The sequence below is a fragment of the Zingiber officinale genome, chromosome 2A (assembly GCF_018446385.1).
Source record: "Zingiber officinale cultivar Zhangliang chromosome 2A, Zo_v1.1, whole genome shotgun sequence".
NCBI classification, from domain to species: Eukaryota; Viridiplantae; Streptophyta; class Magnoliopsida; order Zingiberales; family Zingiberaceae; genus Zingiber; species Zingiber officinale.
Genome location: NC_055988.1, coordinates 154,218,977 through 154,233,304, shown reverse-complemented (window position 1 = coordinate 154,233,304; position 14,328 = coordinate 154,218,977). Strand labels below are relative to the sequence as shown.

Below are 14,328 nucleotides of genomic sequence, written 5' to 3'. Positions count from 1 at the left end.
GAAACAGTGGTCGTTTCGCTGCTCGACTAATAATGACCATTAAGATCATTAACTCTGGCCATTGATCCGAGCTCTTTTATAAGGAGCCTCCGATCATAGGCAGAGTAAACACAGCAAAGGCTCTCCATTTTTCTTTGTCCTCCTCTGTCGTGCATCTCCTGCTCGGCGGAGTGTCCGTGGTAGCATTCGGGTACCACTCAGCTAACCGTGACCATCAGTACTTAGTCGGATTCACAGTCAGTCGTTGTATCCTGGGAAACAGACGACCCTTGTAAGTCTCGAAGCACAGTCGGAGGTGGGTGAATCTGTTTCAAGGAAACTGCGACTCGTAGGCCTCGGTCAGCTCGCCCGGTCGGTCTCTTTGTCCAACCGACAGACTTCTCCGCCCGCTCGGGATCTTCGCCCGGCCCGTCAGCTCGCCCGGTCGGCCAGTCTCTTTGACAGCCCGACCTGTCTGCTCGACCCGACCGACCTCTCTAACAGCCCGACCTGTCTGCATCGCTCAGTCAGTCTACTCGACTGCTCGGCTTTAAATCCTGATCAGCCGCTCTACCCACTCGACTGATCTTCCTGCACAAACAGTTTGCTCGGCCGACCTGTCCGCCCGGCAGCTCAACCCTCTCTGTCAACACGGTGCAACCTACTTTCATCACTTAGCAGAAACCAGTCCCTGCTGGCAGCCTGAGATTATCAGCTCAGGTCATCTCAGCTGTAAGTTAAATTTAATTCGAGTATTTAAGTTTGTCTAATATCCGGTATATCTCCGACAATAGATTGGTTGTGTCCAACAATAATACTAAATAGCACATAGATGTCATTCAGTTGAATTTAATTTTATTTAGCTAAAATTGATGTCTTGTGTCTGTCGCACTAATTTTATTATTTGCGTAATTATTAAAATCATAATCTTGTAATATGATGAATAATGTTGTGAGTATAGCTACTATATGCTTATGACTTGATCATCATTTGAGAAGCACTCTTTTTTTTTTTGATTTTATAGACAAGATCGCGTCCTCATATTTGAGTGATGGTGGGTTATCATTTTGTACGTTAATAAGAGGAGTCTCTTATTAATATACTTTTTTAATGTTTGCCCATTGAATAGATTATTCTAGTAGCAGGCTTGAATTTATCATGGAATTTGATCTGCTGTCCCTTAACTATGGCTGGTTCCGTCTGATTGAATCATACAGTATCATTTATCATGACATTAAAGAATTTACTTCAGGGTGATATGAGTAAGATTGTTGTCAAATTTGATCCAAAGACACTTGTTTCTAGGGGTTGTTTTCTGATCATGCTTGTTCCAGTTGAAAATTGATTTACTAACAAAACTTTGACAATGTTTACAGCAAATTCATGACAATTCATAGACTAACTTAATAAACAATCGGATAATCTGTTATTTAAGGATGAATAGGCTGAAGAAAGTTTTTCCTAGAGATTGTATGAACATCTCATTATTGGTAACATACACAATCCTGTGGCGATGAACACTTATATCTTACCCTTTATTTCACATACAAACATTGACATTTCTTTTTAAGAGGCTTCGAATTGGATTATATTTGTAAAATATGTTAAGGAAAAAAGATCGTGGAATGCCATCAGTATCATTGTCAATATTTCAAACCTCTGCAGCATTGATCTCCTTAACCAGTAACTTTGGAGGATAACTTCAAGCATTATCAGGATTGTCATTGATCCTCTCCGAGTCATTGAATCAACGGACGCTGGGTACGTGGTGTTCTCCGATTGCTGATGTAGATCTCCGACCACTTGTACCAACTTCCGGTGAACCTACAAAGAAATCGAGCCGGGAAGGGGTTCCCGGCGACGACCCTCCGACGCTCAAGTCAGGCAAACGAAAAACAAGAAGGTGGCTTCCAGGATCAGAGATTTCATACCTCCGGTAAAGTCTAAGGGCTCTTATATAGAGCTATGGGAGCTTGGTGCACACAAACCGAGGTGTACACGTGTCCTATACTATACCGCAGCATGGGCTTGTCAGAAGAGCACGTCTGACGTCATCCTGCTACAGTCTGAGCGTCTCCTTGATGGGACAACAGAATCTTTTGTCGTACAATACTGAGTATGGTCTGGTCCTCGAACATGCCTGTTGTCAGCAACAGGGGTTACTAAGATGACGTACCCGCTGTCCCATACTTTTTGACTTCCTCTTCCCGGATCGACCATCAAGCCGCTCGGCCAAAATATTCGCCTTTGGTCTGGCGTAGGTATCCGTCCGGGAAGGTTCAGGGTCGTCGCCTACTCGGCTCTCATAGCCTGACAACCTAGCCGAACGGGCAACTGCTCGGCCTTTACTCTTGCTTTGCACTGCGGCCGAGCGGTCTAGCCGCTCGGCCATATGATCTTCTTTCCTTCATTGGAAATCTGGGCTCACGGCAAGATGGTTGTTCTCTCGGATGAAGGTCATTGTCTAGTGATCGGCATGTCCCGCCCGCTCGTCGAGCCCATGGGGTTGACCCCCCTTTGACTGTTGACCTCCGCGTGTAGTTGACCTTGCCCTCATGAGAATCCTCCGGCCTTATCACCGGATCAGTCATCAACTCTGGATTTGGCATACCTCAGTTTAAGAATGAAATTAAATTGTTGCCACTAAGTTTAATGTTGTGACTTGACTTTTTACATGGTGCTAGATTGTTAGGGTCATGTTGTCAAAGATTCTGATGTTGAAACAGTAGCTGTTCTAGTTGAGCTATTTTCTGGGAAAGCTATTGAATGGTCTCAGGTCTTCAATTTGCTAGAGCGTCAATTTCGTCATGTATGCCTATGAGTAGGCCTATCCTTTTAGTGAATGCATATTCATCAAATTTAGCCAAAGATAAGGACGAACCTACGTTAAAGGTTTATGGCATCCTTATCCTGTTTCAGATAATGGGAATGATCTGGTTCCTAATGAGATGCACCTTGGAAATTACTCTAAAATTTGTCACCCTTATGCATTGTTGTTGACTGGACGAAATATGGGCAGAAAATCAACATTGTTGTGAACGACATGCTTGTCAGTTATATTGTCCCGGGTTTTACTAGAGGAAATTCGCATGCACATATGTTATTGGAAGCATTAAAATGCACCTTGTGAAGAATGTGTGTTATCTTCTATTGATACCATCTTTACACGTTTTGGTGCAACTGATTGAATCATGTCCAGTGAAAGTAAGTGGGTCATATATTTTTATCCTTGTAAAATTTAGCACGCTACATAGAGAATGCTATATATATTAATCTTTTAAATTGGTCTTCTGTTAGGCACTTTGTATGTTGACTGCTCAAAAACAGCATCAGTTCTTCAGAATGCTACCAGAGAATGTTTTTGCATCTCTTAGAAAAAGTTTGCTGCAGGTTTCTGTTTGCTGTTCACTAAAGAAGTTGGTTCACACCCTCTTGTCTGCCTACAGCACATGGTCTTGCTTTAATGGCAGGCCTCCCTAAGCAAGCTGTGAAATTACCTCAAGTGCTGCCCCAAAGATAAAACAGCTGATCAGTCGAAATTTCAAGGCAAGCGAGCCAAGGTCTGAGTTCTCCGCCCTGCATGAGGAATGGTTGAAATCACTCCTGAGATAAGTCTGAGTGATGAAGTCCATCTGATACTTTGCTTTGTTTGTGGTGTCAAATTCCATCTAAATTTTCTATCGATGATCAGAATAGATCATCACAATAAATTAGAAAGTATTCAGGGAGGTTGTTAGCCATCTTAGATCTATTTTTCACGGTAAAAAAAATCCCCAATGAATATATGTATTGTTTATTCATATATTTTTGTATTTGTATTTTTCAAATTGAATTTAAAATATTTAAATTAATTATTTTAAAAATAATAATAATATATGTATTTTTAATATATTTTAAATATTTTGTTAGATTGTAAAAAATAACTCTAATTGAAAAGTAAAATAAAAAAATATATCAATTTTAATTCTAAGTAGGCGATGTTATTTGAGAGGATTTATTTTTTTCGCCTCAAAATGTCGGCCAGTAAAATCAATCCATCGTAGCAGGTTGAACTAAATATTTTTCTTACGGAAAATATTTTATTAACAAAAAGATTAGTACAACTTTGGCTTAGTATGGCTGCACATGCAACGATATTATTTCCTTTATCCCCATTCAGTATAATATAGAAGGAGATAGAATCTTTCCATTCTTTTTATATGGATGAAATATCTTCAAAAAGAATCGTGATTCTTCATAACAAAGTGGAAGTAGAGTGAGTTTGGTTCTTGATTTGTAAGATAATGACGTGGCATCAAAATAATTAAGGAAGAATTAATTCCAACAAAAATTAGATAAATTACCTGAGTCAAACTTGTTGCACTAAAATATACTTTTCAATTCATCAGAACTTTTTAAAGTTCATCTAATAGCTATATGTTATTTTCTCAATAACTGCTAGTTAATTACTAGTACTTGCTTGTAACTCGATAAATTGAGGAAGGATAATTTTATTTTGACTTTTATTTCTCATCTGATTTTTGCCGTTAGAGGTAGTCCAGCTGTCTATCATCCGGTAAACTGAGAAATGGAGGACGAACAGCGAGACGAAGAGCATCCGCCACGCGTCGCCGTTACACAAGCGTTGAAGCAGGGTCCATCCTTAAAAATCTTAAATGCTCTTTCCTTACAATCAAATCGGGCTGTTATTATCCGGTAGTGCCATAGTGGGGGTGGGCGGAGCGTCCGACACAACACCGACACCGACCTCATCATCACGGCCAGTTTTATCATTACGAGTTATGAGTGGGTTCTTCACCGTATCATGTTCCCGTCTCTTATTTTTCCTTCTTTAAAAACAAACAGAGTTAAGTTATCCATGTCGGATGGGTGAGTGAACCCAACGGTCTTTGAATTCACTTTGGGCCTGACTTGGTTGGTGCAGCATAGTCGGTGAGAATCAGCTGTATCGAGAACAACACCAAATACTTAAATGACGAATATGTAGTTATCTGACGTCCTATAAAACTACGTATTTCGTATTTCGGACTGGAGTTGCTTGTTTTCTCCGTCTCAGTCTGTTATTTCATTTTCTTTTTTCCAAGCGGCAAATTATACCTTTTATTTGTATTTTTTTTAATATAAAATCGAGAAGAATTTTGTCCTTTTACTTTTTCAGTATCACCTTTTACTCTTCTGCTACATTTTAGGGATGGATAGGGGGAGGGGAAGGCGGTGAGAGAGCTGCGGCGGTGGTTACAGATCATTCTGCATTTTGCCGTAGAAGACAGTGAGTACTTCAACAGATCTGACTGGGTTATTGTATCTGCATGCGTTACGTGGTTAATTTTTAGCGATATTTCGAAGGGATCTATTCTCGTTTTTCTTTTATCTTTTGTTTGTCGCCAGAACAGTGTAGCTCCGGCATCGAGATTGGTTTCACCCTGTTTTTATTTATTTATTAAAGTCTTAGAGGTGGTTTTTTTGTTGAAATGTAGTACTGGTTTTGGGTCTGTGTCTTGATTCAGCTCTAGATCTTGTTTTTCTTTTCCCGGATAAACGGTAGATGCCTGTTTGTTTTGTTTTCTGAGTTAAGTTTGCTTTGAGAGGGTTTGAATTCGAACGAGTGAACTGAATTCTATCCGTGCACATATTGGTCATTTTTGTGCAATCAGTTATCGGATGCCGTGAGTACCGATCTTGGTGTTTGCGGAGGTGTCTAGAAGTTCAGATCAGGGCTTTGAGGTTTGGGATCCTGCCGATGGGAAAATCTCCTGGAAGATGGATCAAGACACTTCTCTTTGGAAAGAAGACGAAATCACAGGCTACAAAAGGAAGGAATTTACCGGTATGAATTTTACTTCTTTTTTTTTTAGTTCATGTGTGGGATTGTACAATAATAAATAATACCCATCGTGATAAAAAGGTTATGTGGTCAGATTGTTACACTTGCTTATACCGACAAATTTTTTTTCTGCCTCACTTATCATGTATTTGACTATGGATCTTACAGTTAAAGTATAAAAAATTGTTATAAAATGAAAAAAGGTCTAGAGATTAAGAGGGTGTTTGACTAAACTTATTAAAAACAGCTTATAAGCTCGTACAACTTATAAGTTGTTTTAGGAGCTTATAAGTTGTTAGGTCTTATTTTAAAAATAAGCTATTAAAGTGTTTGAGTGAACTTATTACAATCAACTTAAAGGTATTGATGTGTTTGATATTATAAGATCTTTTTATTAATAAAATTACCAAAAAGGGTATAATACTATTAATAAAGGATTTTGGGCTTTTTATTAATAAAGGGGTTTGGATGAATTTATGCACTGGGGGAGAGAAAATTGGAAAGAGGCGTTGGCGGAGAAGATGACACGGCGTTGGAAGAGAAGTCGACGGAGATAGAAAGATATTAGGTTTATAAAAATTTATGGAGGATAAGATCAGGACTTATGAAATTATATAAAGATATTTTAGAGAAAAAAATTATTAAAATAAGATCTTTTTTTAAAAAGTAGGGTCTTCCATACTTTTTTTAAAACAACTTATAAACTCCAAAACAACTTATTTTGACAGCTTATAAGTTATTTGAAAAAAATTTTACCAAACAAATTTAAAGAGCTTATAAGCTCAAAAACAACTTATAAGCTATTTTAGAGAGCTTATAAGCTCAGCCAAACACCTTCTAAGTATGGATCGGAAAGTGTGGATTTGTAGGATGCATTATTAGGGGGAAAAATTGTTTTAGTAGTCTATAATTTTACTAAGAATACAATAATTAAAGATGAAATTTATGTTATTTCTTTATACTCTAGCGACTAACATAGATATGGTAATTCATCCTAATGTTCTTTGTCTTGTCTCCATGTTAATTTTCAGCCTAGCATAGATGAAAAGGCCTTGATCGACTGGTTGGTTCCCTTCTTTATTGAAGAACTGATTGTATTTAACCAATGTATTTGATAACCAATGTATTTGATAGAAGCTAAGGGAATCACCTCATTCATTATTCTTAAAAAAAAAAACTTTTTTAGTTTTCTTAGTTTTGCTGAGTAATTGAACTTAAAAAATGTTCCCAAGGTTTTCATGTTTACTTGCTTTTATATAGCATTTTAAGAAGAGACTTATTGTGATTCCATTTTTCATCTGCAGAGAGAAGCTAACAGAGGATATACTGGTGCAAAAGGCCCAAATTTAGCAGTGAATTCTCTGGAAATTTCTGAACCACTTCCAATAAGCATTGGGAATGGTGGAGATATAGTGACATCATATGAAGGGAAACCATCAGATACAGGGGAGTCGGCCATTTCAAACACTAATCAAGGAGTTGTAGAATCTATTATATCAGAACGCATGAACAGTGATGCAGAAGAGCATGCTGCTATAAAGGCACAGGCAGCATTCCGTGGTTATCTGGTACTTTTAGTTATAATATATCTATTTCAATATTTTAGTTTATAGTATTAATTATTCTGGGTGCCTTGCAATTTGGCATACCCCAACACTGCTACAAAATTTTTTGCCAAATGAATCACACTGCTTCTATCTTACACTAAGCCTGCATGGTACTTCCAAATGACTTACTTCTCTCTTGTGCTCTTAATGATACATCTAATGATCTAAAAGGCATGCAAGGCACGAATCTATATGGTACTTCCAAATGACTTAACCATCTCATGTATTCTTAATGATACTTTTGATGCAGGCACGTAGGGCATTTCGTGCTCTTAAAGGTATTATTAGGCTGCAGGCATTAATAAGAGGGCACCTGGTGAGAAGACAAGCTATTGCAACTCTACATGCGATGGAAGGAATTGTCAAATTACAAGCTATAGCTCGTGGAAGAAAAGTTAGACATTCCTTTAGTGAGCTTAAAGTCACTGTAAACTATAATCAACTAAAGACCGTAGTAAGTGCAAACTAGTTCCTTTTCATCGTTGGCTTTGTCATTATTCATCTTTCTTTTCCTAGTAAATTGAATTTAAATTTTCATTATTTAATTTGGTATCCATCATCTTCTAGAAGTTTATACTTTATGGTCCTGCTGTTATAATATCCTCCGATTCACAATGAACCAAATTATGCTCAAAGAATGAATGCATGAAACTCCTCAATGCTTTGGATGGTTGATGTAACATAATCACATTACTGGAATCTGATCCTCATAGTCATGGTTTGTTATAAGCCACGCTATCTACTGCAGCTTCATTGATATGAGACCATGTACTAACTGTTCATATACGGGTAATATACCATCATGCAAATAGGTTTCTGGTTGACTTCTTGGAGATATATCCAATATAACCAGGCATCATTTGCAGATCTTGTGGAGTATTCTTGTTTCAAACAATAAAATAGCAACGTGTAGAACTCTATTTACAGTGTGCCTATTCATAATATATGGCAAACTGGTCGAAGATGCCTACCACCAGATTTGAGGAATTGAAAACAGATAATCTGCTACTGGCTGATGGATTCATTAGAAATTTGTTAGTATTTAATCTGTGGTTTAAAGGATTATTCCAAGTGAAGATTTGCTTGGGGTTGGGTAAAATTAGAGATTAAAATGTTCGTTTGGCTTGCTGACAAAGCTTCTACATTAAAACAAAAAAGATACAGTTACCCAATTAATCTAGTTATCTCCATCAGTATCCTCTTTTCAACAGAAAGAAGGAAAAGAAAGATATTTGAAATGTTGACCGTTTGTAAATTATACACCTAATTTTCTTCCAATAACATGTTTCTCGAGTCTTTATTTCAGAGCAACTTTATTATTAACACGAACCACGAGAGGATTCAAAAGTGATTCAAGTATTGACAAATGAATTACTAATGTGATATTGTTTCCTCCATTCTGATTTCAGTATGAAATTGGCTCACAATGTTCTTTTGCTTCCTTCGTGTCAATGGTACCTTTTAGGGAACCTTTATATGAGTTCCTTCCATTATGTCAGTCTATACTTAAGTGCCTGATTGTGGTAGTTTAGTCAAGTTTTCATGTCCATAGTATTTAATATGCTCAATTTCTTTTCAGGATCCCATAGCACAGGATGCTTGGAAAAGGAAGTTTTCATCAAACGCATTTATATGGAAGGTATATGTGCTATATTCTAATTTTTTTTATGGTGAATTCTCAAGTTTAGCTGGTTTAGCTCTCTAATCTAAATATTTTTTGTATCAAACATGGTTTTGGCTTGATTTGAATTCTCAAGTTTAGCTAGTTTTTCATCGCACCCATATTTTATGTTCGAATCCTTTTCCAAGCATGCAAAAATTAAGATAGCAGTTTGATATGACAGCATTTGGTAGAGTACCTGCAAAAATCTGCAGTTACTGCTGAAGTCTTCTGATGGCTTAGCATCTTTAGGGTTTTTACTATACCAATTTGTATTGCTACTTGATAGTATATCTTACATTAGCCTCTGTAAAATTATCATCTTTTGGACCTGTTTTGTAGATTGCCATAATTTGAGAGGTGTAAAACAAATAGGACAGGGTTATTTTCATCTTATCATTCTTCCTTCGCCTTAGAAATTGCTTCCAAATAAGTTGGGGGTCTACTACGTTCACTCTCCCTCCTATTCGTTGACCTTTAGATTGTATTTAGTATTTTTTTGTTTTATCATTGATTATGATTGTGTTGGTTTCGTAAGAATTGATCTACCAACAGATTTCTGTGCTTATAAGTCATTCATGTTCTGCAGCTTCTTACATCCTCAATTCAGGCAAAACCTCTGCAAATTAACTATGATAAACGAGACCCCAATTCAGTCTTCAGCTGGTTAGATAGATGGACCACTATCAGTTTCTCAGTGCCTACAGCCAAATCGAAACGGAGAATTACTTTGAAAGGCCAAACCAACCGAGCTGTGGAAATTGAATCAGGAAAATCAAGGCGCGTGCAAAATAATTCTGCTTCAAATATTGCAACTGGTCAATTAACAAATTCCAACAATGAACCTGAAAAAGCAAAGAGGAATCTGAAAAAGGCAAACAGTTCCCCAGTGGAAGCCATACCAGAACAAGCACAATCGGAGCTTGAAAGAGTAAAACGTAATTTAAGAAAGATATCTACTATAAAGGACGTGACTGAGCAACCAGAGATCGAAAGTCAGAAATCAGACCTAAGTTTGAAAAATGTGGCTGTTGTCTTTTCTGAGAATCTTAGCCTAGGAGTTGTTGATTCCATGGAAAAACCAAAGATGGATATTGCTCTAACACCTACTTTAAAACCAGAGAATGAAAATACTACCAAGTCTGCTGTAGCAGATGAACAAATTGATGTGCCGCTTTATGATAAGCTATTGAATGAAACACAATTATTGCAGGAGATAGATAATGCAGAGAACAATATACTGACAAGTGAAGAAGTAAGCTTAAAGGAAGAACAACTTTGTCATGAAAACCAAAAGACAGGGAAAAGGAGATCATTCTCGGCAAAATCAGAATATCCTGAAAATGGTTTGCCGAATATTCCTGTGCTTCCTAGCTATATGGCAGCAACTGAATCTGCTAAGGCAAAATTACGTGGACAAATATCTCCAAGGCTTGCGTTGGACTGTGAGGACAAAAGTGGTATCACTCGACGACATTCTCTACCGCCTGCTACCAATGGCAAAATGAGTTCACCAAGGACAAAGAGACCAATACCAGGTAGGGGAACAAGTAGAAATAAAATTCAATCTTTATCTTTGAGTTAGATGCATTTACTTTGCCATGAGTCATCTAATGGAATAATACTAGTGGTAGGCATGACACTGTCTGAAATCACTCTTTTTTTTTTGTAAGTAACAATGTTAATGGTTAAGGGGTGAAATTAAGGATGATTGACTGTACCTGATGACTGTAGGTGACCTTGTTTATGTTGGATTTAGGTACAATTAATGATTGAATTTGAGTCATCGGGTAAAGCTTTGCTTAAAATTTTGCTGTGAAAAATAACATTTAGAAATGTTTTGTGATCATAGATTTGCTTTGAACTAAGTCTAGTGAGACATTATATAACCTAATTGTGGATTGAGGAAACAAAAATCATAAATAACTAGAAATTCTATTGTTTTTCTCCTTTTTCATGAATTGGTGGTCATCAAATATGTACCTGTACTAATAACTTGTCATGAAGGATAGTCTTAGCGTAATGGTAAAGTTATTGTTGTGGCTTAGAGGTCACGGGTTTGAATTTCGAAAATAACTTTTTGCAAAGCAAGGTAGGACTGGGATCCTGCATTGTCGGGAAGTTAGCATAACTTGTACTTTTTATGAAATGCCCTTCAAAATTTGAAAATGTGCAGATAAGGCTATTCAAGTGGGATGGAGGCGGTGAATTGCACTGGGAAGTCAACCCAAATCGCTCGTCCGAAGTAAAATTTGAGTTGAAGAACATTTTTGCTTCTCTATTTATTTGCTTGTTGGTGTTGTGCTCCGCACAATTCTAGACAAAGTGATTTGAACGGATCAGTGTGTGGTTTGTTTGCAAAGCATTCATATCTCCAGGATACGTGTTTGTCTGTGTATAGTTAGTATCAGTAGGGTTTGTTTTCTCCATGATTCAGCAATCAATTTCCGCGTGCATTTTCCTTCTCTCTCTGTGTTTTTTCTTTCCCACTCCATTGTTATTCAATGTGTAAACATTTGAAGTCGCATGGTAATTTTATGACTGTTTGGAGCAGGCTGATGCAAAGTAGAATTTATGAAATTTGAATGAACTAGTTATTTCTATTAGTTCTAACATATTGTATGAGATAGTATGGCGTTCCATCTTCTGTTATTTTATCTTACTCTTTTATTAAGAATATGTTCCTTTTACTAAATGAAATTAGGTTAATATATTTTTTTTTTCACATTGAAAATAATTTAAGGTTTAATAGTAATTTTTACAAACGCATGAACTAGTGATCTAAAATTCAAGATTTAGATGTGATGTATTATTGGAAAAAAAATTTATTAATTGATCAGTGATCAAGATTTATATTGAGATTTTTTTTATTAATTAATTAAAAATCTAGAATTTTTTTTAGTCTCACATCTTATAATATAAGTTTTTATAAATATCTTAGGTCAGTAATATTAAAAAGTATATTTTTGTAAAATTAGATCCTTTGTCTCAAGATTCTCGTGTTCTTTTGTCGGATCTTCATGATATCTTCGTGATGTGCACTATGTCCTTAATATGTGATCTAGTCAGTCTGACGGTAAGGGGACACAGGAATTTTGGGACAAAAGATCTGATCTCTATTTTTTTTTTTTTTTTTTGCTAAGATCAAGTATAATATTAAATTAATTTTTTATAAAGGAAAGTTCGTTATAGTAGCTATGCGGATTATCTATTCCACCTTAATTATTGTATAGGTCTGCCTTATCTTAATTTGTTTATAAGTATTCCTAGAAGTGTATAAAATTATAAAAAAAAATAGAGTTTTATCCTATTAAAAAATCAAATTTCTCTCTACATTGTTTTACTTGGTATAAGGAGCCTAGTTCATACAATGCGTGTATATGACCACCAGTATTGTCTGAAAATTATGCTAATTTTCTGGTTGAGTCCCACTAGAGAATCGTATGCTACACAAATATCGATCAGCAATTGTTGGTGGCCTGTTTAAATCAAGATTCACGCACATTTTCTTAGCTGTCGAGCCCATAAAACAATTTGGGTCTAAATTATTACATACCCATTATATGGCTAACATTACGTGGTAAACGGTTACTTGCTCATCCGAGGCATCCTTCTCTCCGAGACGTCCTTTTCTCCGTCAAGGCAATTGGAAGGGAGGTTATCCGCACTAAAGTTTGACTCGTTAAATTAATTTCAGATATGATTTTGAGCGCAGTGAAGTTGGGTCCAACAATCACTATTATGTGAAAGGTCAATGCAGGTATCTTTATACAGTCGGTTTCATAATAATTTGTAAAGAGGTAAATTAAAAAATTGAACAACCCAACAATTACTATGCCCATTGTCAACATAGGTTATTAAAGACACACAAATGACAACCTATTGTCGACATGGACCAGGATTATGGATACTTCCCGTTGACTCAATCGAGCCCAACTTTCAGCGTGCTAAGAGTTAAGTCTGTAAGTTAACATGCCAGGACCGGGGCTAAAGGGTCTAGAATCTGGCCTATTAGTTAGCGATCTGGCATTGGGTCCATGAGTTAGTGGTATTTCCATCATTAACGTAAAATCGTTATCTTGGTGACCCCTCCAGAGTGATCACCCATTGTCTAAAAGGGAGGTAAATCACGAGGGATTTTATCCAATAACCCATGCAAGAAAGGGTTAAGAAATCAATGAGACATTTCACTCTCATTGGGATTGAATTTATTGACAATAACACTTTTACATAAACCAACTATATTATAGCTAGAAATCGGCTGATTAATTTACGAGCTAAATATCAGCCCATATATAAATGACCTAAATCCGGCCATCAATCTGAGGGCCTAATATCAGCCCATCAGTCAGCACGAATTAGGCCTATTATTCAGTGGGCCATAAAGTCGGCCCATTAATTAGAGGGTCAAAAATAAATCATAAGTATATAGGTTCAGATATGACATTTTGCCAAAAATAAAAACATATTAATTTTTTTAAAACAATTTCTCTAAATTATAAGGATAATGTTTTTGAACATGATGAAATTTAGGAAAGCGAAAGAAACTTATTAGTCAAAACTCATTCTTCACTTAGATGCTTCTAAAATTTTGAACTTTATCATGGACAAGATCAAAACGGTATAAAGAAGGTATTAAAATTTTATCAAAAGTAAAGAGCGCTAGATTTTTTAAATAATTTTTAAAATTGATAGAGGTCGTGAATTAATAGTTTTTTAGCATGAAACTCAAGAGAGTAATTGGAACATATTAGATTTGGTTTGAACTTAATATGACTTATTTAGGTCTATTAATAAGCTCATTGATGATTTAAATGTTTTGAACAAAACAACAACATTTTTTTTAGTTTGTTAATTTTTTATTTAATTTAATTTTTATTATAATTAGATATTAAAAAACAGTTTTTTTATTATTAACATTTTTTATAATATATTAATGATTTTCTAAAAATAACTCATTGCAATTCATTAATGGACTTTAAAAAACTCAATAAATTTTAAAAACTATATAAATAAATTAAGAAGGTTATTCCTAGTAAATAATATTAATTTTATATAAATTTTAATATTGTTAATATAAAATATTTATAAAATAACTAAGTTTTATTTTATTTTATTTTTATTAATTTTATGTCACTTTTCTTTATTTTTTATACTTAGATATTTAAAAATATATATTTTAAATTTTTTTAATCTTCCTATATATATAAATTTTAATTTTTTTAAAAAAAATGGATAAATCTTGAAACTATCATGAG

At 35.6% G+C, this 14,328-nt stretch overlaps 1 protein-coding gene across 1 annotated transcript; it reads left to right on the top strand.

Annotated features, from left to right (window-relative positions):
* The first annotated feature begins 5,094 nt into the window (after window positions 1-5,094).
* On the top strand, window positions 5,095-11,623 carry LOC122042830 (protein IQ-DOMAIN 31-like). Its single transcript, XM_042603153.1, has 7 exons — window positions 5,095-5,248; window positions 5,634-5,806; window positions 7,108-7,371; window positions 7,661-7,864; window positions 8,990-9,049; window positions 9,660-10,608; window positions 11,247-11,623. Exons 2-7 carry the CDS (start codon window positions 5,720-5,722, stop codon window positions 11,276-11,278), a joined length of 1,596 nt encoding a protein of 531 aa, XP_042459087.1. The 5' UTR covers window positions 5,095-5,248; window positions 5,634-5,719; the 3' UTR covers window positions 11,279-11,623.
* Window positions 11,624-14,328: the final 2,705 nt, after the last annotated feature.

Coding starts and splice junctions, on each gene's coding strand:
- LOC122042830 (XM_042603153.1), top strand. CDS start 5,720: ATGGGAAAATCTCCTGGAAGATGGATCAAGACACTTCTCTTTGGAAAG. Junction 9,050..9,659: donor CAAACGCATTTATATGGAAG/GTATATGTGCTA, acceptor CATGTTCTGCAG/CTTCTTACATCCTCAATTCA. Junction 10,609..11,246: donor GACAAAGAGACCAATACCAG/GTAGGGGAACAA, acceptor GAAAATGTGCAG/ATAAGGCTATTCAAGTGGGA.